This window comes from Equus asinus, chromosome 2 (assembly GCF_041296235.1).
Source record: "Equus asinus isolate D_3611 breed Donkey chromosome 2, EquAss-T2T_v2, whole genome shotgun sequence".
Classification (NCBI taxonomy): domain Eukaryota; kingdom Metazoa; phylum Chordata; class Mammalia; order Perissodactyla; family Equidae; genus Equus; species Equus asinus.
The window spans coordinates 120,672,206-120,697,741 of record NC_091791.1 but is presented as its reverse complement, the minus strand read 5'-3'; the positions used below and the strand labels follow the sequence as shown (position 1 = coordinate 120,697,741).

The window sequence follows — 25,536 nt, the reverse complement described above, 5'->3', positions numbered from 1 at the left end:
AGTGTAGTTTTGATTGGCATTTCCCTCATGATTAGTAATGTGGAACATCTTTTCATGTGTTTATTGGCCATCTATTTATCTTCTTTGGGAAAATATCTGTTCATATCCTCTGCCCATTTTTTGATCCAGCTGTTGGGTTTTTTGTTATTCAGTTGTGTGAGTTCTTTATATATTATGGAGATTAACCCCTTGTCAAATATATGATTTGCAAATACTTTCTCTGAATTGGTGGGCTGTCTTTTTGTTTTGATCCTAGTTTCTTTTGCCTTGCCAAAGCTCTTTAGTCTGATGAAGTCCCACTTGTTTATTTTTTCTTTTGTTTCCCTTCTCTGAGAAGACATGTATTTGAAAAGATCCTTTTAAGTTCGATGTCAAAGAGTGTACTACCTGTATTATCTTCCAGGGGTTTTATGGTTTCAGGACTTATCTTCAAGTCTTTGAACCAGTTTGAGTTTATTTTTGTGTATGGTGAGATAGTGGTCTACCATTATTGTTTTGCATGTGGCTGTCCAGTTTTCCGAACACCATTTGTTGAAGAGACTATCTTTTCTCTATTCTTTGTTCTTGGCACCTTTGTTGAAGACTAGCTGTCCGTAGATGCACAGTTTTATTTCTGGGCTTTTTAGTTCTGTTTCATTGATCTTTGTGGCTGTTTGTAGCATGCTGTTTTGATCACTATAGCTTTGTAGTACATTTTGAAGTCAGGGATTGTGATGCCTCCAGCTTTGTTCTTTTTTCTCAGGATTGCTTTAGCAATCCGAGGTCTTTGGTTGCCCCATATGAATTTTAGGATTCTTAGTTCTATTTCCATGAAGAATGTCTCTGGGATTCTGATTGGGCTTGCATTGAATCTGTAGATTGCTTTGGGTAGTATGGACATTTTAACTATGTTTATTCTTCCAATCCATGTGCTTGGAATCTCTTTCCATTTCTTTTTGACATCATCTGTTTCTTTCAATAGTGTCTTATAGTTTTCATTGTATAAGTCCTTCATCTACTTGCTTAAATTTATGCCTAGATATTTTATTCTCTTTGTTGTGATTGTAAGTGGAATTGTGTTCTTGAGTTGTCTTTCTGTAAGTTTGTTATTAGAGTATAAAACTGCAAATGATTTTTGTAAGTTGATATTGTACCCTGCCACTTTACTGTAGTTGTTAATTATTTCTAATAGTTTTCTGATGGATTCTTTAGGGTTTTTTATATATAAGGTCATGTCATCTGCAAACAGCGAGAGTTTTACTCCTTCACTCCCTATTTGGATTCCTTTTTCTTGCCTAATTGCTCTGGCCAAAACCTGCAGTCCTGTGTTGAATAAGAGTGGTGATAGTGGGCCTCCTTGTCTGGTTTCTGTTCTCAGAGCGATGGCATTCAGTTTTTCCCCATGGAATATATTATTGGCTGTGGGTTTGACATATATGGCCTCTATTATGTTGTGGTAACTTCCTTCTATCCCTATTCTGTTAAGAGTTTTTATCATAAATGGCTGTTGGATCTTTTCAAATGCTTTCTCTGCATCTATAGAGCTGATCATGTGGTTTTTATTTCTCATTTTGTTAACGTGTTGTATCATATTGGTTGATTGGCAGATGTTGAACCATTCCTGTGTACCTGGTATAAATCCCACTTGATGATGATGTATGATCCTTTTGACGTATTGCTGTGTTTGGGTTGCCAATATTTTGTTGAGGATTTTTGCATCTATGTTCATCAGCAATATTGCCTGGTAGTTTTCCTTTTATGTGTTGTCCTTTTCAGGCTTTGGTATCAGAGTGATGTTGGCCTTGTACAATGTGTTAGGAAGTGTTCCATCTTCCCTAATTTTTTGGAATAGCTTGAGAAGGATAGGTATTAAATCTTTCTGAAAGTTTGGTAGAATTCTCCTGGGAAGCTCTCTGGTCTTTGGCTTTTACTTTTTGGGATGCTTTTGATTACTGTTTCAATCTCTTTCCTGGTGATTGGTCTTTTTGGGTTCTCTATTTCTTCTTGATTCAGCTTTGGGATATTGTAAGAGTCTAACAATATCCATTTCTTCTGGATTATCTTTTTTGTTGGCATATATCTTCATAGTATTCTCTTATAATCCTTTGTATTTCTCTGGCATCCGTTCTTATTTCTCCTCTTTCATTTCTAATTTTATTTAACTGAACTCTCTTTTTTTTCATTCAACGCCTGGTTAGGGATTTGTCAGTTTTGTTTATCTTCTCAGAGAACCAGCTCTTTGTTTCAGTGATCCTTTCTACTGCCTTTTTTCTTTCAATAGCATTTATTTCTGCTCTGATTCTTATCATTGCTCTCCTTCTGCTGACTTTGAGCTTTGTTTGTTCTTTTTCTAATTCATTTAGGTGTAGTTTGAGATTGCTTATTTGGATTTTTCTGGTTTCTTAAGGTGAACCTGTAATGCGATGAATTTCCCTCCTAGTACCACTTTTGTTGCATCCCCTATGTGTTGGTATGGTATGTTTTCATTTTCATTTGTCTCCTGATATTTTTTAATTCCTCCTTTAGTTTCTTCAATGATACATTGGTTCTTCAATAGCATGTTGTTTAGTCTCAACATCTTTATCCCTTTCTCAGCTTTTTTCTTGTAATTCATTTCTAGCTTCATAGCATTGTGATTGGAAAAGATGCTTGTTATTATTTCAATCATCTTAAATTTATTGAGGCTTGCCTTGTTTCCCAACACAAGGTGTATCCTTGAGAATGTTTCGTGCTTACTTGAGAAGAATGTGTATTCTGCTGTTTTTGGATGGAGTGTTCTGTATGTGTATGTTAAGTTCAACTGGTCTAGCTTTTCTTTTAATTGCAGTGTTTCCTTGTTGATTTTCTATCTGCATGATCTATCCATTGATGTTAGTCAAGTGTTGAGGTTCCCTAATATTATTGTGTTATTAATGTCTTCTTTTAGGTTTTTTTTTTTTTGAGTTATTGATAGGTTACAATCTTGTGAAATTTCAATTGTATGTTAATGTTTGTCAGTCATGTTGTAGGTGCACCACTTCACCCTTTGTGCCCACCCCCCACCCCACCTTTCCCCTGGTATCCACTAAACTGTTCTTGGTCCATAATTTTAAATTCCTCATATGAGTGGAGTCATACACAGATTATCTTTCTCTCGCTGGCTTATTTCACTTAACATAATTCTCTCAAGGTCCATCCATGTTATTGCAAATGGAATGATTTTGTTCTGTTTTGCAGCTGAGTAGTATTCCATTGTATATATGTACCACATCTTCTTTATCCATTTGTCTGTTGCTGGACACTTAGGTTGCTTCCACGTCTTGGCTATTATAAACAGTGCTGCAATAAACATTGGGGTGCACAGGACTTTTGGGATTGCTGACTTCAGGCTCTTTGGATAAATACCCAGTAGTGGGATGGCTGGATCGTATGGTAGTTCTATTTTTAGTTTTTTGAGGAATCTCCATACTGTTTTCCATAGTGGCTGCACCAGTTTGCATTCCCACCAGCAGTGTATGAGGGTTCCTTTTTCTCCACAACCTCTCCAACATTCGTTGCTATTAGTTTTAGATATTTTTGTCATTCTAACGGGTGTAAGGTGATATCTTAGTGTAGTTTTGATTTGCATTTCCCTGATGATCAGCGATGATGAGCATCTTTTCATGTGCCTATTGGCCATCAGTATATCTTCTTTGGTGAAATGTCTGTTCATGTCTCCAGCCCATTTTTTGATTGGGTTGTTTGATGTTTTGTGGTTGAGTTGCAAGAGTTCTTTATATATTAAGGATATTAAGCCTTTGTCAGATATATGACTTGCAAATATTTTTTCCCAGTTAGTGGGTTTTTTTGTTTCAATCCTGCTTTCACTTGCCTTGAAGAAGCTCTTTAATATGATGAGGTCCCATTTGTTTATTCTTTCTATTGTTTCCCTTCTCTGAGAAGGCATGGTGTCCGAAAAGATCCTTTTAATACTGATGTCAAAGAGTGTACTGCCTACGTTTTTTTGGTCTTCCTTCCCTATCTGCTCCTCTGGTGTCTTGGCTTGATGAGGTCACCACCACATTAGCCTTTACCTTGGTAGGGGCTTTCACCTAGGCTTTCACCTAGGGATCTTTGATGTTCTCGTGAATGAGCATCCTCTCCCTGCTTCCTTCCCTTTCAGAGTCCACATGTGCTCTTGGATCACAGTCTTTCGGAAAGGGAGAAATATTTTCTCTTACTCTGTTCCACCTCCTCCAGGGGGATCTCCAGCATCCCCACCCTCCAATGTGCGTCTATATGGGTCTTTCTGATGTCTTTTGTGTTGTGTGGATGTCCTCTGTTCGAGTATGAATGTGTTTCTCGTTTTATGGTGGAGGGGAGAGATTGCCGGAGAACTCACTCTGCCATGATCCTGATGTCACTCCTCGGTCATGGAACTTTTAAAAAGTGAATTTCAAAATTTTTATTTTTGGTGAGGAAGATTGGCTCTGAGCTAATATCTGTGTCCATCTTCCTCTATTATGTGTGTGGGACATCGCCACAGCATGACTTGATGCGCAATATGCAGGTCCATGCCTGAGATCTGAACCTGTAAATCCTGGGCCGTCGAAGCAGAGCATGCGAACTTAACCACCACACCACCGGGCTGGCCCTCAAAATTTTTTTTTATTGTGGTAAACTCTACATAATATACAATTTACCATTTCAGCCATTTTTAAATGTACACTTCAGTGACACAAAATACATTCGCTTTGTTGTGCAATCATAACCACCATCCATTTCTGAAACCTTTTCATCTTCCCAAACTGAAATTCTGTAGTTAGCTAACAGTAACCCCTTGACTTCCCTAGCCGCCCGCCCCTGGAAACCACTGTTCTGTTTCCTGTCTTGAGAATTTTGTCTTGTCTTATGTCAAATAAGTGGAATTGTATAATATTTGGTTTTTTTCTTTCCTTTTTAAGGCTGAGTAATATTTCCATTGTATATTTATACATCATTTTGTTTATCCATTTGTCCGTGCATGGGCCTTTGGGTTGCTTTCACCTTTTGGCTATTGTAAGTAATGCTGCTGTGAACCTGGGTGTACACAAGTTCGAGTCGCTGCTTTCAGTTCTTTGTGTATGTTCCTATGGGTGGGATTGTTGGATCATGTGGTTTTTCTGTGTTCAACTTTTGGAAGACTTGGGAAAGTTTTCCACAGTGGTTACACCATTTTATATCCCCTCCAGCAATGTGTAAGTGATCCAGTTTCTCTGTATCCTCACCAACATTTGGTGTTCTCACTATTTTTTTTTTTTTGGATAAGGAAGACTGACCCTGAGCTAACGTCTGTGTGAATCTTCCTCTGTGTTTTTATGTGGGACGCTGACTCAGCGTGGCTTGATGAGCAGTGAATAGGTCCACACCCAGGATCTGAACCCACGAACCCCGGGCTGCTGAAGCGGAGTGTGGTAACTTAACTACTATGCCACTGGGCCAGCCTCATCACTATTTTTTGTTTTAGCTATTCTGATAGGTGTGTGGTGATTTCCCATTGTGGTTTTAAATTGTAGTTGCCTGTGGCTTGTGATGATGAACCTCTTTTTGTGTGCTTATTTACCATCTGTGTATTTTCTTCAGTGGAATGCCTATTCATGTCTTTTGCCTATTTTCCATTTGGAGTTTTTTTTTTATTGTTGAGTTTTGAGAGTTCTTTATATATTCTGGATACTAGTTCTTTGTCCTATATATGGTTTGCAAACATCTTCTCTTAGTTCACAGCTCGTCTTTTCATCTTCTTAACAGTGTCTTTAGTGTAGCAAAAGTTTTTACGTTTTGATCAAGGTTAGTTTGTCAAATTTTTCTTTTGTAGATTTTGATTTTATCAAATGTTAGAACTCTTTGCCTAGCCCTAGAGCCAGAAGATTTCCTCCTATGTTTTATCTAAAAGTTTTATAGTTTTATGTTTTCCATTTATGTTCCTGATTCATTTTGAGTTAAAGTTTGTGTGCAATGTGAGGTTTAGGTCAAGGTTCTTTTTTTTCGTTCTCTGTAGATATCCATTTGCTTTAGCACCATTTTTTGAAAAGGCTGTCTTTCTTCCATTGAATTGCTTTTGCAATGCTGTCAAGAATTAGTTGGGCATATTTGTTTGGTTCATTTCTGGGTTTTCTGTTCTGTTCCACTGATTCATATGCATATCTCTCTGCCCCATACCACACGCTTGATTACTATGCTATAGGGTAAATCTTGAAATCAGATAGACTGATTCCTCTCACTTTGTTTTCCTTCTTCCCCATTGTTCTGGCTATTCTAGTTCTTTTGCCTTTCCATATAAATTTTTGAATAAGTTTTGTGTAATTTGCTTTTCATGTGTTCATTGCTAGTATACAGAAATATAGTTTATTTCTAGATGTTTATCTTGTATCCTGCAACCTTGCTGAACTGACATCTTAGTTCTAGGAGGTTTTTTTGATAAATTCCTTGCGATTTTCTACAGAGACAGTTTTATTTCTCACTTTCCAATCTATATGCCTTTTATTACGTTTTCTTGCCTTATTATTCTGGCTAGAATTCCTAGTACTATGTTTATAAGAGGAGTGAGAGTGAACATCCCTACTTTATTCCTGATCTTAGGGGCAAGACATTCAGTCTTTCATCATTAAGTATCATGTTAGCATAGGTTTTTGTAGATGCTGTTTATAAAGGTGATGAAGTTCCTGTCTATTCCAGTTTCCTGAGAGTTTTGATCATGAGTTGGTGTTGAATTTTGCCAGATGATTTTTCTACATTGACTGATTTGCCGTCATGTGATTTTTTTTTCCTGTAGTCTGTTAGTATGAGAAATCACACTGCTTCACTTTGTTTTTTGGTGAGGAAGAGTGGCCCTTAGCTAACATCTGTTGTCACTCTTCCTCTTTTTGCTTGAGGACTGTTGTCGCTGAGCTAACGTCTGTGCCAGTCATTCTCTATTTTATATGGGATGCTTGCCACAGTGTGGCTTGATGAGCAGTGCTAGGTCTGCACCTAGGATCCAAACCTGTGAACCCTGGGCTGCTGAAATGGAGCGTGCAAACTTAACCATTGAGCTGACCCCTCACACTGATTGGTTTGTAACTGTTGAACCAACTTTGCATTCCTGGAGTAAACAACACTTGGGGATGATGTATAATTCTTTTCATATAATTCTATTTGCTGGTATTTTGCTAAGAATTTTTGTGCCTCAATTCATTACAATAGTATTCTGTGATTTTCCTTGTTTGTACTGCCTTTGTCTGGTTTTGATATCATGCTAATACTAGTTTCTTAAAATGAATAGGGAGGTATTCCCTTTTTTGTTTTGCAGAAGAGATTGTTTAGAATCTATGTTAATTCTTTTTTAATGTTTGGTAGCATTCTCCAGTGAAGCTGACTGGGTCTGGTGTTTTCCTTTTCAGGATTTTTAAAATTTGTGAATTCAGTTTTCTTAATAGTTGGACAGCTATTCAAGTGGTTTATTTCATATTTGCTGAGTTTTGTAGTTTTCAAGGTATCAGTCCATTTTGTCTAAGTTGTCAAATATATGTGTATAGAGTGGTTCCTAGTAATTCCTGATTATCTTATTGATATCTGCAGAGTCTGTGTTTTTCTTGATGTTGGTAATATATGTCTGTTCTTTTTTCGGTCAGTTTTGCTTAGAGGTATGTCAGTTCTATTGATCTTTTCAAAGAATCAGGTCTTTGCTTCACTGATTTTTTTTTCTATTGTTTTTCCATTTTTCTTCTCATTGTTTCTGCTTTTGTTTTTTTTAAATTAATTCCTTCCTTCTACTTACTTTTTGGTTTATTTCGATATTCTTTTTCTTGGTTGATGAGGTGGGAGCTTATATTTATTAATTTGTAAGTTTCTCACGTTTCTAATGACCCACTTAGTATGTTTCTCTCTCATCACTGCTTTGACTTTTTCTCACACTTCTTTTCTTAAAGATTGGCCACTAGCTAACGTGTGTTGCCAATCTTTTTTGTTGTCTTCTTCTCCCCACAACTCCCCTGTACATACTTTTATATTCTAGTTGTAGGTCCTTTCAGTTGTGTTATGTGGGATGCTGCCTCAGCATGGCTTGATGAGCAGTGCTTAGTCTTCTCCCTGGATCCAAACTGATGAAACCCTGGGCCGCCATAGCAGAGCATGGAAACTTAACCATTTGGCCATGGGGCTGGCCCTTCTCACACATTTTGATTTGTTGTATTTGCATTTTAATTCAGTTTGGTACATTTTTGATTTTCCTTTCTCTTTGACTCATGGATTATTTAGGAGTGTGTTTAGTTCCCAATAATTTTGAGATTTTCCTGTTATCTTTCTGTTACCAATTTCTGGTTTGTTTCCATTGTTTTGGAGAACACTCTCCATATGATTTTACTTTTAAGTTTGTTGAGGTTTGTTTTGTGGCCCAGGATATGATCTATCTTGGAATTTGTTGTGTGGGTTCTTAAAATGGTTGCGTATTCTGCTGTTGTTGGCTGGAGTGTTCTCAACATGTTGATTAGATCCTGTTGCTTGATGGTGTTGACGTCTTTTGTATCCTTGCTGATTTTCTGTCTCCCTGTTCCGTCAGTTGTTGAGAGATAGATGTTGAGGTATCCAACTATAAGAGTTGAATGTGTTTTTCTGTTTTCGGTTGTTATTTTGTGGTCACATGTTTTGCAGTTTGGTGTATGCACATTTAGAATTATTATGTCTTATTGGTGGGTTGACTGTTTTCTTATTTTGTACTGTTGCTCTGTGTTCCTGGTAATTATCTTTGCTCTGAAGTTTACTTTATTTGATATTAATATAGCCACTCCTGCTTTCCTTTGATTAATGTTTGCAAACTATTTTTTTCTGATCCTTTTACTTTCAATCTGCCTATTTGAAGTGACTTTTAGATAGCATATATATGGAGGTCATGTTTTTTAGTCCCTTCTGCCAATTTCTGTCTTTTAGTTGGTGTATTTTGACTGTTTGCATTTAATTTAATGTAATTATTGATAAATTAGGGCTTCAGACTGCCATTTTATTTTTTGTTTTCTTTTTGCTCTGTTTTTCATTTCTCTCTTTGGTTTTTGTGGCCTCCCTGTGGATTACTTGACCATTTTTAGAATTCCATTCTGATTTGTCTGCAGTGCTGTTGAGTGTTTCCTTTTGTTAGCTTTTCTTGTGGTTTGTCTAGGTGATGCATCATATACACATAATTTACCACACTCTTATGGTTGTGTCGTTTTACCAGTTTGAGAGACATACAGAAACCTTGCCTCCCTTTATGTTTTCCTCTTTGTAATATCATTGCCTTGAATATATCCTTTGCACTTACTTATAACCACATTTGGCAATGTTGTAATTTTTGGTTGAATCTTTAAACATAATTTAGAAAAGTTAAGAGATGAAGAAAAGCCTGTTGTATTTACCCATATGTTACTTACTGTGTTCTTCCTGATGTACTAAGGTTCTGTCTTTTATCATTTCCATTCTGTTTAGAGAGCTTCATGTAGCCATTCTTTTAGGGTGGGTCTGCTGGTGACAAATTCTCTTAGTTTTCCTTCATCTGAGAATGTTTGATTTCTCCTTCTTTCTTGAAGGATACTTTTGCTGGTTTTAAGATTCTGAGTTGATGATTCTTTTCTTTCATCACTTCAAAAATATTTTGCCATTTTTAGCTGGCCTGCATCATTTCTGATGAGAAATTTGCTGTTACTTGAATTGTTATTCCACTATTGTTTTTCTCTGGCTGCTTTCAAGGTATTTTCATTGTCTAGTTTTCAGAGCTTTGATTGTGATGTCTTAGTGTGGATTTCTTTGGACTTATCCTGTTTGGGGTTTGCTGACTTTCTTGGGTGTATAGATTTACATCTGTTGCCAAATTTGGAAAGTTTGCAGCCATTACTTCTTAAGAGTACATTTTCAACCCCACCCTTTTCTTTCCTACCTGGAGTTCAATGACAAGAATGTTAGATCTTTTGTTATATTTCCACAGATGCTTGAAGTGTTCACTTTTTTTCTTACTTTTTAAATTGAGATGTAATTGACATATAACATTATATTAGTTTCAAATGTACAACTTAATGATTCAATATTTGTATATATTTCAGAATGATCACCAAAACAGTCCAGTTAACATCCATCACCACACAGTTAGAAAAATATTTTTTTCTTGTGATGAGAAACTTCAAAATCCATTCTCCTAGCTACTTTCAAATATGCTGAACAACACTACATTCCCATGACTTATTCATTTTATAACTTGAAACTTGTACCTTTTGACCACCCTCACCCATTTTGCCCATCCTCCACCCCACCTTAGGCAACCACGAATCTGTTCTCCATATCTATGAGCTTGGATTTTTTCTTTTTCTTTGTTCGTTTAAGATTTCACATACAAGAGAGATCATATGGTATCTATCTTTTTATGTCAGAGTTATTTCACTTAGTATAATGCCCTCAGGATCCATTCATGTTGCAAATAGCAAAATTTCATTCCTTTTTTTATGGCTGAATAATATTCCGTTCTGTATATATACCACATTTTCTTTATCTCTTCTTCCATCAGTGGACACTTAGGTTGTATCCATTTCTTGACTATTGTAAATAATGCTGCAGTGAACATGGTGGTGCATACATCTTTTCGAATTAGTTTTTTTGTTTTCTTGGGATAAATACCTGGATGTGAATTGCTGGATTATATGGTAGTTCTATTTTTAGTTTTTTGAGGAACCTAAATACTGTTTTCCTTAGTGGCTGTACCAATTTACATTCTGAGCAACAGTGCAAAAGCATTCCCTTTTCTCCATATCCTTGCCAACACTTGTTATTTTCTTGTTTTTTTTTGATAATAGCGTTTCTAACAGATGTGAGGTGATATCTCATTGTGGTTTTGGTTTGTGTTTCCCTAATGATTAGTGATGTTCAGCACCTTTTCATGTGACTGTTGGCTTCTGTATGTCTTCTTTGGAAAAACATCTTTTCAGATCCTCTGCCTGTTTGTTAATTGGATTGTTTAGTCTTTTGCTATTGACTTGTATGAGTTCTTTATATATTTGGGATATTGACTCCTTATCAGATATATGATTTGCAAATATTTCCTCCCATTTGGTAGATTGCCTTTTCATTTTGTTGCTGGTTTCCTTTGCTGTGTAGAAGTTTGTTAGTTTGATGTAGTCCCACTTGTTTAATTTTGCTTTTGCTGCCAGATCCAAAAATCATTGCCAAACCAATGTCAAGGAGCTTACTGCCTATGTTTTCTTGTAGATGGTTTATGGTTTCAGGTCTTGCATTCAAGTCTTTAATTCATTTTTAGTTAATTTTTGATTATGGTATAAGATAGTCATCCAGTTTCCTTCTTTTGCTTGTTACTGGCTGTCCAGTTTTCACAACACCATTTAGTGAAGAGATTGTCCTTTCCCCATTGTGTATTTGGGCCTCCTTTGTTGTAAATTAATTGACCATTTATGCATGGATTTATTTCTGGGGTCTCTGTTACGTTGATCTGTGTGTCTGTTTTTATGCCGATATTGTACTGTTTTGCTTACTAGAGCTTTGTAATATAGTTTGAAATCAGGGAGCCTCATGCTTCCAGCTTTGTTCTTCTTTCTCAAGATTGCTTTGGATATCAGGGGTCTTTTGTGGTTCCATACAAATTTTAGGATTGTTTGTTCTATACATATAACTTTTTCTTTTTCAGGGAAGGCTTTGTCCTGAGCCAACATCTGTTGCCAGTCTTTCCCCCACACTTTTTCCCTTCCCAAAGCCCCAGTGCATGGTTGTATATCCTAGTTGTGAGTCCTTGTAGTTCTTCTTTGTGAGCCATCACCACAGCATGGCAACTGACAGGTGGTATGGTTCTGCAACTGGGAATCGAACCTGGGTAACCAAAGTGGTGAGAATGCTAAACTTTAACCAGTAGGCCATCAGGGATGACTCTGTTTATTTTATTTTTATGAAAAATGCCACTGGAATTTTGAAAGTGATTTCCCTGTTATATGTAGATTGCATTGGATAGTATGGACATTTTAACACTATTAATTCTTCCAGCCTTGAGCACAGAATAAGTTTCCATTTATCTGTGTCTTCAATTTCTTTCAACAATGTCTTATAGTTTGCAGAGTATAAGTCTTTCACCTCCTTGGTTAAATTAATTCCTAGATATTTTGTTCTTTTTGGTGCAATTGTAGATAGTATTGTTTTCTTAATTCTTTCCAATAGTTCATTATTAGTGTATAGAAATGGAACAGATTTTTGTGTATTGATTTTGTGTTCTGCAACATTACTGAATTTGTTTATTAGATTGATCAATTTCTTGGTGGTGTCTTTAAGGTTTCCTATATAATATTGTTATCTGCAAACAGTGACAGATTTATTTCTTTCCAGTTCAGATGCCTTTTATATCTTTCTCTGTTTTTTTTGTCTAATTGCTCTGGATAGGACTTCCAATATTATGTTGAATAAGAATAGTGATTGTGGGCATCCTTATCTTACTCCTGATCTTAGAGGGAAAGCTTTCAGCTTGTCATGACTGAGTATGATATTAGGTGTGGACGTGTCATATATGGTCTTTATTATGTTGAGGTACGTTCTTTGTATACCCACTTTGTTGAGAGTGTTTTTGGTAAATGGATGGTGAATTTTGTAAAATGCTGTTTCTGCATTTATTGAGATGGTCATACGATTTTTACTCTTCATTTTGTTAATATTAAATCACATTAATTTATTTGCTGATCTTGAATCATCTGTGAATCCCTGGAATAAATCCCACTTGATCATGGAGTTTGAGAAGGATTGCTGTTAATTTTTCCTGAAGTGTTTGGAAGAATTCACCAGCAAAGCCATCTGGTTCTGAACTTTTGTTCTTGGGAAGTTTTGATTACCTATTCAATCTCCTTGCTAGTAATCAGTCTGTTCAGATTAGCTATTTCTTCTTGATTCAGTCTTGGAAGATCATATATTTTTAGGAATTTATCCATTTCTTCCAGGTTGTTCAATTTCGCATATAATTGTTCATAGTATAATCTTATAATCTTCTGTATTTCTTTGGTATCAGTTGTAATGTCTCTTTTGTTTCTGATTTTATTTTTTTGAGTCCTGTTTCTTTTTTTCTTTAGCTAAATGTTTGTCAATTTTGTTTGTCATTTCAAAGAACTAGCTCTTGGTTTCATTGATCTTTTCTATTGTCTTTTTATTCTCTAACTTTTTTTCCTTCTTCTTCTCCCCAAAGTCCCCCTGGTATATAGTTGTATATTCTAGTTGTGAGTGCCTCTGATTGTGCTATATGGTATGCTGCCTCAGCATGTCCTGATGAGTGGTGCCATGTCTGTGCCCAGGATCTGAACCAGTGAAACCCTGGGCCAGTGAAGCGGAGTGTGCTAGCTTAACCACTTGGCCATGGGGCAGGCCCCTTCTCTAACTTATTTTTGTTTTGATCTTTGTGATTTCCTTCTTTCTACTGACTTTGGGCTGCACTTGTTCTTTTTCTAGTACCTTGAGATATAAAGTTAGGTTGCTTATTAGAGATTTTTCTTGTTTCTTTTAATTTTTTATTGGGTCATAATAATTTCAGTTCTGCATTATTTGTCAGTCACCATGTAAATACACCCCTTCACCCTTTGTGCCCATGGCCTAACTCCTTTCCCACTGGTAACCACTAAACAGTTCTCTTTGTCTGTGTGTTTGTTTATCTTCTACATATGAGTGACATCATATGGTGTTTGTCTTTCTTGGTGTGGCTTATTTGGCTTAACGTAATACCCTAAACATCCATCCATGTTCTTGTGAATGGGATGATTTTGTCTTTTTCTTATGGCTGAGTAGTATTCCATTGTATATAGATACCACATCTTCTTTATCCATCCTTCATTTGATGGGCACTTGGGTTGCTTTCTCATCTTGGCTATTGTGAATAATGCTGCAATGAACATAGGAGTGTAAAAGTCTCTCTTAATTGTTTATTTGAAGTTCTTTGGATGAATACCTAGTAGTGTGATAGCTGGGCGATCTGGTGTTTCTAGTTTTAAGTTTTTGAGAAGTCTCCTTAGTCTTTTCCATAGTGGCTGCACCAGTTTGCATTTCCACTAGCAGTGTATGAGGGTTCCTTTTTTCCCACAACATTTCCAACATTTGTTATATTTTGTTTTGGTGATTATAGCCATTCTCATGGGTGTAAGGTGGTATCTAAGTGTAGGTTTGATTTGTTTCCTTAATGATTGTTAGTGATGTTGAAGATCTTTTCACGTGCCTATTGGCCATCTGTATATCTTCTTTGGAACAATCTCTGTTCATATTCTCTAATTTTTTTGATTGGGTTGTTTTTGTTGTTGAGTTATGTGACTTCGTTATATGTTATGGAAAATAACCCCTTGTCAGGTATATGATTTGCAAATATTTCCTTCCACTGGGTGGGTTTTCTTTTTGTTTTGATCCTGGTCTCTTTTGCCTTGCAGAAGCTCTTTAGCCTGATGAGTCCCACTCATTTATTTTTTTCTTTTGTTTCTCCTGTGTGAGTAGACATGGTATTTGAAAAGATCCTTCTAAACCGATGTCAAAGAGTATACTGCCTATATTTTCTTCCGAAAGTTTTATGGTTTCAGGTCTTACCTTCAAGTTTTTGATCCATTTTGAGTTAATTTTTGTGCATGGCGAAAAATAATGGTCTATTCTCATTCTTTTGCATGTGGCTGTCCAGTTTTCCCGACACTATTTATGGAAGACACTTTCCTTTCTCCATTGTATACTCTTTGCTACTTTGTCGAAGGTTAGCTCTCCATAGATGTGTGGTTTTATTTCTGGGCTTTCAATTCTGTTCACTTGATCTGTGTGTCTCTTTTTGTACCAGTACTGTACTGTTTTGATCACTATAGCTTTGTAGTATATTTTGAAGACAGAGATTGTGATGTCTTCAGCTTAGTTCTTTTTTCTCAGGATTGCTTTAGCAATTTGGGGTCCTTGGTTGCCCCATATGAATTTTAGGATTCTTTGTTCTATTTCTCTGAAGAATGTCATTGGGATTCTGATTGGGATTGCACTTAATCTGTAGATTGCTTTAGTTAGTGTGGACATTTCAACTATATTTATTCTTCCAATCCATGAGCATGGAATATCTTTTCATTTCTTTATGTTGTCATTGATTTCTTTCAATAATGTCTTATAGTTTTCATTGTATAGATCTTTTACCTCCTTGGTTAAATTTATTTCTAGATACTTTATTCTTTTCGTTGCGATTGTAAATGGACTTGTATTCTTGAGTTCTCTTTCCATTAGTTTGTTATTAGAATATAGAAATGCCACTTATTTTTCTGAGTTGATTTTGCACCCTGCAAGTTTGCTGTAGTTGTTGATATTTCTAATAGTTTTCCAGTGGATTCTTTAGGGTTTTCTATATATAGAATCATGTCATCTGCCAACAGGGAGAGTTTTACTTCTTTATTGCCTTTGGATTCCTTTTATTTATTTTTCTTGCCTGATTGCTGTCACCAAAACCTCTAGTACTATGTTGAATAAGAGTGGCAAGAGTGGGCACCCCTATCTTATTCCTGTTCTCAGACGGATGGTTTTCATCGTTCGGTTGTTGAGTATGATGTTGGCTGTGGGTTTGTCATAAATGTCCTTTGTTATGTTGAGGTTCTTTTCTTCTCTACCCATTTTATTGAATTTTTTTTTTTTATCATGAATGGATGTTGGATCTTGTCAGATGCTTTCTCTGCATCTATTGAGATGATCATGTGGTTTTTATTCCTCAGTTTGTTAATTTGCTGTATCACATTTATTGATTTGCGGATATTGAACCACCCCTCTGTCCCTGGTATAAATCCCGCTTGATCATGCTGTATGATCTTTTCAGTGTATCACTCCATTTTGTTTGCCAGTATTTTGTTAAGAATTCCTGCATCTGTGTTCATCATCAATATTGGTCTGCAGTTTTCCTATTTTGTGTTGTCCTTGTCTGGCTTTGGGACCAGGGTGATCTTAGCCTCATGGAATGTGTTAGGAAGTGTTCCCTCCTCCTGAATTTTTTGGGAAGAGTTTGAAGAGGGATAGGTATTAAATCTTGTTTGAATGTTTGGTAGAATTCTACAGAGAAGCCATCTGATCTGGAATTTTATTTTTTGGGAGGTTTTTCATTGCTGTTTTCAGTTTCTTTACTTGTGATTTGTGTATTCAAATTCTCTATTTCTTCTTGATTCATTTCTGGGAGGTTGCATGAATCTAAGAATTTATCCATTTCTTTTAGTTAATAGCCAGCAAAGCTAGATAGTAAGACCCTTGTCTCAGTTGTGCTGAGTCTGAAGGATGCTTCTAGCAGTATCGGGCCCTGCTCAGGACATCACTCCTTCAGGGAGGGCTGCACACCTTAGGGTTGCTCCCCACCCCCGCCAGCTGTGAAACTCCAGTGCTCATGAAGGTGGCTTTTTTTTTCTCTCCAGAAGGAATTTCTGCCTCGTCTACCTCAGTCAGGACTGTCCCTTTTTTTGAGGGTTCTTTTTATCCAGGTTTCAGTTTTCTATCCAGGGTAATTTTTCCAAAAATAGTTGCAACCTGGTTGTGTTCATGGGAGGAGACGAGTTCAGAGTGTGCCTACGCCGCCATCTTGATGAGATCTCCGTATCCATTTCTTTTAGATTGTCCAATTTGTTGGCATATTATTTTCCATAGTATTCTCTTATAATCCATTGTATTTCTGTAGTATCCATTGTAATTTCTCCTTTTTCATTTCTAATTTTATTTATTTGAACCTTCTCTCTTTTCCTTTTAGTGAGTCTGGTTGAGGGTTCGTCAATTTTGTTTATCTTCTCAAAGAACCAGCTCTTTATTTCATTGACCCTTTTCTACTGTTTTTTTGTTTGTTTCAATTTCATTCATTTCTGATCTAAGTTTTATTATTTGTCTCCTGCTGGCTTTGGGCTTTGTTTGCTATTCTTTTTCTAATTCTTTTAGGTATAGTTTAAGATTGCTCATTTGAGCTTTTTCTTGTTGTTAAGGCGGGCTTGTATTGTAGTGAATTTCCCTCTTAAGACTGCTTTTGCTGCATCCCATATGAGTTGGTATGGAGTATTTTCATTTGTCTTCAGATATTTTTTGATTTCTCCTTTAATTTCTTCAATGATCCATTCATTTTACAGTAGCCTGGTGTTTAGTCTCCACGTATTTGTCACTTTCCTAGCTTTTTTCCTGTAGTTGATTTCTACTTTCATAGCATCATGGTTGGAAAAGATACTTGATATCATTTCAATCTTCTTAAATTTATTGAGGCTTGCCTTATTACCCAACGTATTGTTTATCCTTGAGAATATTCCATGTGCAGTTGAGAAGAATGCATATTTTGCTATTTTTGGATGAAGTATATCTATTAAGTTCATCTAGTCTAGTTTTCCATTTAAATCCACTATTTGCTTGTTGCCTTTCTGTCTGAATGATCTATCTGTTTATGTAAGTGGGGTGTTAAGGTGCCCTACTATTACTGTTTTTGTTAATATATCTTTTAGGTTTGTTAATAGTTTCTTTATGTACTTTGGTGCTCCTGTTTTGGGTGCATATATATTTATAAGTGTTATGTCTTCTTGCTGGAGTATCCTGTTACCATTATAAACTGCCCATCTTTGTCTTTCATTATCTGTTTTGTCTTGAAGTCTACTTTGTCTGATATAAGTATGGCAACACTTACTTCCTTTTGTTTGCCATTAGCTTGGATTATCGTCTTCCATTCCTTCACTTTGAGCCATGTGTTTGTCCTTAGAGCTGAGATGTGTTTTCTGGAGGCAGCATATTGTTAGTTCTTGTTTTTCACTCCATCCTGCCACTCTGTATCTTTTGATTGGAGAATTCAATCCATTTACATTTAGAGTGATTATTGATATATGAGGGCTTAATGCTGCCATTTTATTGCTCATTTTCTGGTTCTTCTGCCTTTCCCTTGTTTCTTGAGCCATATATTTCAGACTGCCAATTCCGTTTGGTAGTTTTCTATGATGATTTTGCTAGTTTTCTCTTTATTTATCATTTGTTTCTCTATTTTAATTGTTTGTTTAGTCGTTACCATGAAGTTTGTATAAAAAATCTCATAGATGAGACAGTTCATTTTCTGGTTGTCTGTTTTTTTCTTAGAGTATGCCAATTCTAGCCCCTTTCTCTTCCTTTTCTAAGTTATTATTGTCACAGCTTATTCCATCTTTTGTTCTTAGTCTGTCATTAAAATGATGAGATTACATTAATTTTTGATGTTTTCCTTTCCTTTATCTTTAATGTTATAATTAGGTGTTTGGTAACCTGTTTTGATAGAGGGCTGCAATTTCTTGATTTTATTTACCTATTTATGTACTTGCTCGAGGCTTTGTAACCCCTTTCTTTTTCTTTTCTCCATGTATGAGGGCCTTCTTGAGCATTTCTTGTAGTGCGCAGGGTCTTGTTTTGCTGAACTCCCTTTGCTTTTCTTTTTCTGGGAGAGTCTTTATTTCTCCATTGTACCTGAAGGAAATTTTCACTGGATAGAGTATTCTTGGCTGAAAGTTTTTGTTTTCCAAATTTTCACTATATCATTCCACTCTCTTGTAGCCTGTACGTTTTCTTGTGAGAAATCTCCTAAAAGCCTGATAGGGCTTCCTTTTTAAGTTATTTTCTTCTGCCTTGCTGCCCTTAATATTTTTTCTTTGTTATTATCTTTTGTCAGCTTCACCCCTGTATGCTTTGGAGAAGGCCTTTTGAAATTGATATAATTAGGAGTTCTGATAGCTTTTTTCTCTTGTATTTCCAACTCTTTCCCCATGTTGGGAAGTTCTCTGGTATTACTTCTTTGAACAAGCTTCTGCTCCATTCTCCTTCTTTTCTCCCTCTGGAATACCTATAATCCTTATGTTTCATTTCCTAATTGAGTTGGATATTTCTCGGAGAATTTCTTCATTTCTGTTTAGTCTTTGCTTTCCTCCTCCATCTGAAGCAGTTCTGCATTTCTGTCCTCAAGACTGCTGATTTGTTCCTCTGTCATATCAGCTCTATTATTGATGGAGTCCTGATTATTCTTTATCTCACTCATTGTGTTTCTCTATCTCCAAAATTTCTGATTGCTTCTTTTCTATAGTTTCAATCTCTTTTGTGAAGATTTCCTGATTTCAGTGAACTATCTGCATTTTCCTTTAACTCATTGAGTTTCTTTATGATAGCTTTTTTGAATTTTCTGTCATTTAGATTATAAATTTCTGTGTCTTCAGGATTGATTTCTGCGTGCTTGCCATCTTCCATTGGGTCTGGAGAATTAATATATTCTTTCCATACTGTTTGATGGAGTGTATTTGTGTCTGTGCACAGTGATCGTACTTGGTCACAGCTTCCACCTGCTGCCGCTTGGTGGAGGTCAAACAGTGTGTATTCTGAGCCCATCGTGTTTTGTGGCTCACTTGCTGCAGCTACTGGCTTCTTTTGTATCTGTGCGGCACTTTGGCTGACTGGTAAATCTGAAGCACAGTTCCTGGGGAGTGGTTTTTCCTTTCACCTGCATGATCCCAGGGACATTCTCACTGCTGCTCTTGCTGTCTGCTCTCCAAGGGTGCTACGTTGATGAATACACACCTGCTTCTGTGTGTCTTTTCACCTCTATGTGGGGCTTTAGCCTGGGCTGTGAGGGAACTTGGAGAGTGATGGTGTTCCCATGGAGAACCTCCCTTCCCGCTGTCAGAGCTGCATGGTACAGAGCCCTCGGTCACTGCCATTGGCGGAGGGAGAGGAGCTCACCTTATCTCCTTCCATTTCCTCTTGGAGGTCCAGCACCTCCACCTTCAGACATATGGCTGTGTGGATCTCTCAGATGTATTTTGTGTTGTGTGAATGTCCTCTGTTCGTATATGAATGTCCTTTTCATTGTATCTTTGGATGGAGAGTCTAATGGGAGAACTCACTCCTTCATAATGCTGACATCACTCCTCAGATATTTCTTGTTTTTTGAGGCAGGCATTGATTACTATGAACTTGCATCTTAGAACTGCTTTTGCTGCATACCATAAGTTTTAGTTTGTTGTATTCCCATTTTCATTTTCCAAGGTACTTTTTTACTTTTGTTTTCATTTCTTCATTGACTCATTGGTTGTTCAGTAGCATGTTGTTTAATCTCCACATATTTGTGAGTTTTCCAGTGTTCTTGTAATTGGCTTGTTTTTTCATAATGTTTTTGTTGGAAAAGGTGCTTGATTTGATTTCAGTCTTTTTAACTTTATTAATACTTATTTTGTGGCCTAACATAGGATCTATCCTGATAGAATGTTTTATTTTCTCTGGAGAAGAATGAGTATTCTCTTGCTTTTGGATGGCATGTTCTGTATATATCTGTTAAGTATGTCTGGTCTTGTGTGTTATTTAAGGCTGATCTTCCTTTATTGATTTTCTGTTTGTATGATTTGTTCTTTTGTGTAAGTGGGGTTTTAAAGTCTGCACTACTATTTTACTGATGTCTCTTTCTCCCTTTAGGTCTGTCAAGATTTGTTTAATATATTTAATTGGTACTATGTTGGGTGCATAAATATTTACAAATGTTCTATCTCTTGTTGCATTGAGCCCTTTATCACTTTGTAATTCCCTTGTCTCTTATTACAGCCTTTGTTTTAAAGGCTCTGTTTTCTTCTCTCAAACACACACACACTCATATTTATATGTATATGTGTTTGTATAGCAGTGTTTTTAAGTTGATAGGATAAGTTTGAATACATTCTAAAATTCTACATTTTTATTCCCCCTTCCCACACTTTCTTTGATATCGCATTTTATATATTTTATTTTGTGTATCCCTTAACCAATTGTTGTAATCATAGTTATTTTTATTTCTTTTGTCTTTTAATCTTCATATTGGCTTTATAATTGATTAGTCCACTAACTTTACAATATGACTACGTTTACCAGTGAAATTTTTAGTTTCATCTATTTTCTTGTTACCATTTAGTGCCCTTTCTTTTCAGCTTAAAGCAGTACCTTTTTCATTTCTTCTAAGGCCACTTTAGTGGTGATGAACTCCTTTAGCCTTTGCTTGTTTGTAAAACTCTTTTATCTCTCCTTCAATTCTAGATATCTTTGTTGGGTAGAGTATTTTTAGTTGGATGTTTTTTCCGTTCATCACTTTGAGTATATTGTGCTACTCTCTTCTCCTTCAAAGTTCCTGCTTCAAAATCTGCTGATATTTTTATGCTGGTTCCTTTGTATGGAACAAGTTGTTTTTCTCTTGAAGCTTTTAGTATTCTCTCCTTGTTTTTACATTTTGACATTTTAATTATAAAGTGTCTTGGTATGATACCTTTGAGGTCTTCTTATTGTAACTCTGTGGGTCTCCTTGATCTTGATGTTGTTTCCTTCCTCAGGTTAGGGAAGTTTTTAGCCATTGTTATGTCATAGAAGTTTTCTGCCCCTTTCTCTCTCTCTTCTTCTTCTGGGACCCCAATGTTAGTCCAGTTGATGTTATACTTTAATTCCCTTAAGCTGTTTTCACATTTTTTCATTTTTTTCCTTCTTGTTGCTCTAATTGTATGAGTTTCACTGCTCTGTCTTCAAGTTCTTTTTCTTCTTCATGTAGTCTCCTATTGAACCCCTCTATTGTATTTTTAAGGTCAGTCTTTTTTTCCTGTGTATTTTCTCAGTTTGTTATTTAGATTTGGCAACTTCCGTCTTTCTGTTCCCTGATCCTTTGCTCTTTTTTTCCATTTTAGTGTTGAGGTTATTCACTGAACTTTTAATTTTGATTACCATATTTTTCAGTTTTAAAATTTCTATTTCTTTTTTAGAAATCTTCTTTTTCTTGTTTTTGGCTTTTTATTCTTTCATACGTTTGAAGTCTGTAATTGCTCGTTAAAGTATTTGCATCATGGCTTCCTTAAAATCTTTGTCAGATTTTTATAACATCTCTTTCATCTTGGTATTTCCATTCTATTGATTGTCTTTTCAAAATTCAGTGTGAGGTCCTTCTGGTTCTTGTTGTGGTGAGTGACTTTCTATTGAAACTTGGATATTTTCATGTTATGTTCTGATACTCTGTTAAGCTGGCTTTCTGTGATACTGCTCTGGCAGAGCAAGGGTTTGCTGCAGCTTATTACTGCCGAGTGGAGTTGGGAGTTCTGTTGGCTCCCCACATGGTCTCCATGATTTTTTTATCTGTTTTGTAATTTACTCATCCACTTGTTTCAGAGTATCCTACAATAAATGTCTGATGGACTAGGCAGTCAGGACTGGGACAAGGTAAGCAGAGGCAGGACATCCAAAGAGGAGCATACAGATGCTTAAGGGCAAGGATGCTGTCTTTGAACTTCTGTGTCTATGGGCTTTGCAGCCAAGCAAAGGAGAGACATATTATTATTTAAAAGTGGAAAGCATAGTACTTCTTCAGGAAGGTAAACCTTTTCTTAGATTTGTTTTCTGGAAGAAATTCCCCATGGGGGATGTGTAGATGAACCATCCTTGACAGGGCTATGTCACTGAAGGTTCCCTGTGCTTGGGCATCTCTCAGTGCTGTTCCAAGGGTGACTGCAAAGATGATGGTGAAGGGTAGGGATGTTTCTTGGTGTGTAAATCTTTCTGCCTCTCCATCTCAAGTCCAATGTGGAATTTAACATGTTCATCTAGTGTTCTGTATGTTAGCTCTCTTAGCTAGTGGATCTTTTCAGACCTAGCATCCAACCACTGGTGCCTGAACGCACATCTCTGTGCCATAGTGCCTGTGGTCGGAGAGGGAGTCTTTGCTCCAGTGGTCTCTGTAGGGAGTGGTGAGCTCTATCCTTCTAATGCCTTCCATGGCCTCCATCTCTCCTGTAGCAAAGGCATGTTGAGGTGAAGGGTAGCCAGAAAACCAGTGTCTTCCATGCAAGGGAAGTCAGTAGGGGTGTGGCTGTTGTCTCTCAGGATCTGAGGCTGCCAGGCTGATGATTGTATTGGTCTCATGACTAATAAACATCAGAGACAGAACACAAGCACAAGATACCTCCTGCTCTTGCCACCACTGGGAGCTGTACTGATTTAAGGGATTTGGGGAGGGCAACTTAACTTAATTTAGAGGTCAATTTAAGGCAAGCTTATGCTTAATTGGAAGACCAGGATCCCTTGAATTATTTTCATCATGTAATTATCTTGTAGGTTCTTAAAAAAAAATCTTAATTATGGAAATTTTCAGACATATACAGTAGAGATAACAGTATGATGAAATACCGCTTGCCCATTGCACATTCTAACTGGGTGCTTTATCTTCCTCTAAAACATTTCAGTAAATGTATTACCTTTCATGAATCATGTATGCTGAGCAATTTTATTGAAACATTGTTTTTATTTTGAATTTGGTTTCATAACATGAAAATGAGTTTTTCTCTCTGTCTAGAAAATGTGCTGCTGCTAAGTTCTGACTTTATAATTTTGTGTTAAAAAGTTTTATACAAGATTTACAGAGAGGTGGTGTATTATGGTGGCTAATAGTGGTCTGTCTCATGTGCCATACTTATCTGGGTCACCTTGGGCAAGTTCTCTGTGCCTCAGTTTCCTCCTCCATAAAATACACTTACACTACTACCTCTTGAGGTTGCTGTGAGGCTTATCTAATATGTGTAAAGTGCTTAAAATGGTTTTTGGCACATAGTAAGCACTCATGTGTTACCTATTATTATCATCCATTTTATCAATATTACAACAACTATGCCCAAGATACAGAGAGATTGGATGTTTTCTTATCTTGTTTTCTAGATGTGAATGAACTGAAGGAATGTCTTTCTGTGTTGGTTAAAGAGCAGCAAGCTCTGGCAATCCAGTCAGCCACCACCACCCTTTCAGCTCTGAGACTCAAGCAGAGGCTAGTCATCTTGGAACGATATTTCATTGCCTTGAATAGAACTGTTTTCCAGGAGAATGTCAAAGTTAAGTGGAAAAGCAGCAGCATTTCTTTGCCTCCTGTGGACAAAAAAAGGTAATAATATAATAAAGAAAGAATCCTGACGCCAGCTAAATATAAAATTCAGGCTGTTTTGTTTAGGAAAATTTAATTAATGCTTTTAGTATAGTCCCTTTTTTCATTTTAGGAAATTTCCTCCTTGCTTTTGCCTTTCATATATTTCATATAATCTGCAGAATGTCTTTGCCAGTCTGTTCGCATGGTAACAGGTTATGTTGTCTGATCTGTGCCATTATTTTAAAGATCCTTTTTTGTCAGTCTCTGTAGAAGCCAGCCAAAGGTTTAGATCAGCATGTCTAAATTTGAAAATGGGATCTGAACATTATGTTCTTTTTGTTTTGTTTTGTTTTGCTACTGGATAGAGAATAGTCAGATTGTAATATTTAGTGCCTGACTATTTCACATGCTTCATTTTTTTTCTTCCTAATGTGATTTTCTTAGTCTTTTACTACAGCAGGTGCTTTCAGGCGTACGATTTTTAATAGATTGTTATACATCAGCAGATTTTCTAAGAGGTATTAACTAACAGCCACTACAATGCTTAAAGCTTGTGTAAAATTGTATTTTTCCAAAATGTAGCTGTCTTCCAGATTTTCGTTCTCAGATGGCTGGACTAAAAGATTTACAGATAGAAGTCATATTTTATGTGGTTAAGAGAGTCGGTTTTATTTGATTGTAATATTGCCTTTTGCTCTCTATATAGCACATGGGAAGTACAAGCGGCAGAAAGAAGCAGGGGGAAAAGAATCCTCATTATCTTGCCACCCAGAGATAAGGTCTAAACATGGCATATTTTCTGATTTTTTTTCTTTTTAAATCTAGTTGAAATCACATTACGTCATATATTTGACTAGTAGTTTTAAGATAAATCAGACCAAGTAACAGAGGAGCATTCCTGCCTGTGATGATAGCCAGTGGAACAGTTCTGTCTGTCTTCCTTGACTGGATTGTGGGTGGCCATCTGTGATGATCATTGATCCAAGAGGGGTTCTGCAGATGTGGCTGGTAGATCCTAAGATTCTCTAAGCACTCCATTGTGTTTGTTGAATCAAACTGAATTCCCTGAGATGTAGAAGTGGCTGAAAGCCCAAGTGATGCTTCTCTGTGCTCTTTCCTTTGTATAGGGTTGATAGATTAATTGAAATCTATCTTCTGTTAAATGGAGGAAGTTCCTAAATTAAAAAAAACAAATTTATTTTGAGATAATTGTGGATTCACAGATAGTTATAAGAAATAGTACAGATTAGATGCCTTATCTCCTTCACCGAGTTTCCCCCAGGGATAACCACTTGCAAAACTGTAGTAAAATGTCACAACTAGGATATCGACTTTGGTACAGTTTATCTGTCTTCCTCAGATTTCTCCAGTTTTACATGCTCTCAAGTCTGTGTATGTGTTTATTTCCATACGATTTTATCACAAGTGTAGGTTTTTGTCACCACTGCAACAGTTAAGGTACAGGACAGGGACCTTTTCTATAGCCATACTCACTTCCTCATCCACTCCCCACTCATACATGCCCCCTCTTCCCCAGCTGCCTTAACACCTGGCAATCACTAATCTGTTCTCCGAGTCTATTATGTAACCTTTTGACATTGGCCTTTTGCACTCATCATTAGTCCCTTAAGATTCTTCCATGTAGTTGCATGTATCACCAGTGGCTGAGTATTCCATGGTATGAATGTACCACATTTGTAACCAGCATTGAAGGACATCTGATT

At 36.5% G+C, this 25,536-nt stretch overlaps 1 protein-coding gene across 5 annotated transcripts in view; it reads left to right on the top strand.

Moving 5' to 3' along the window:
* The window catches only part of HERC2 (HECT and RLD domain containing E3 ubiquitin protein ligase 2), a 272,108-nt gene that overhangs the window by 52,920 nt on the left and 193,652 nt on the right, over positions 1-25,536 (top strand). For all 5 annotated transcript variants that reach the window (XM_070497080.1, XM_014829918.3, XM_070497069.1 and 2 more), the window contains exon 5: positions 23,611-23,830. In XM_070497080.1, coding sequence (XP_070353181.1) covers positions 23,611-23,830 — 220 coding nt within the window. The remainder of the gene's footprint in view (positions 1-23,610; positions 23,831-25,536) is intronic.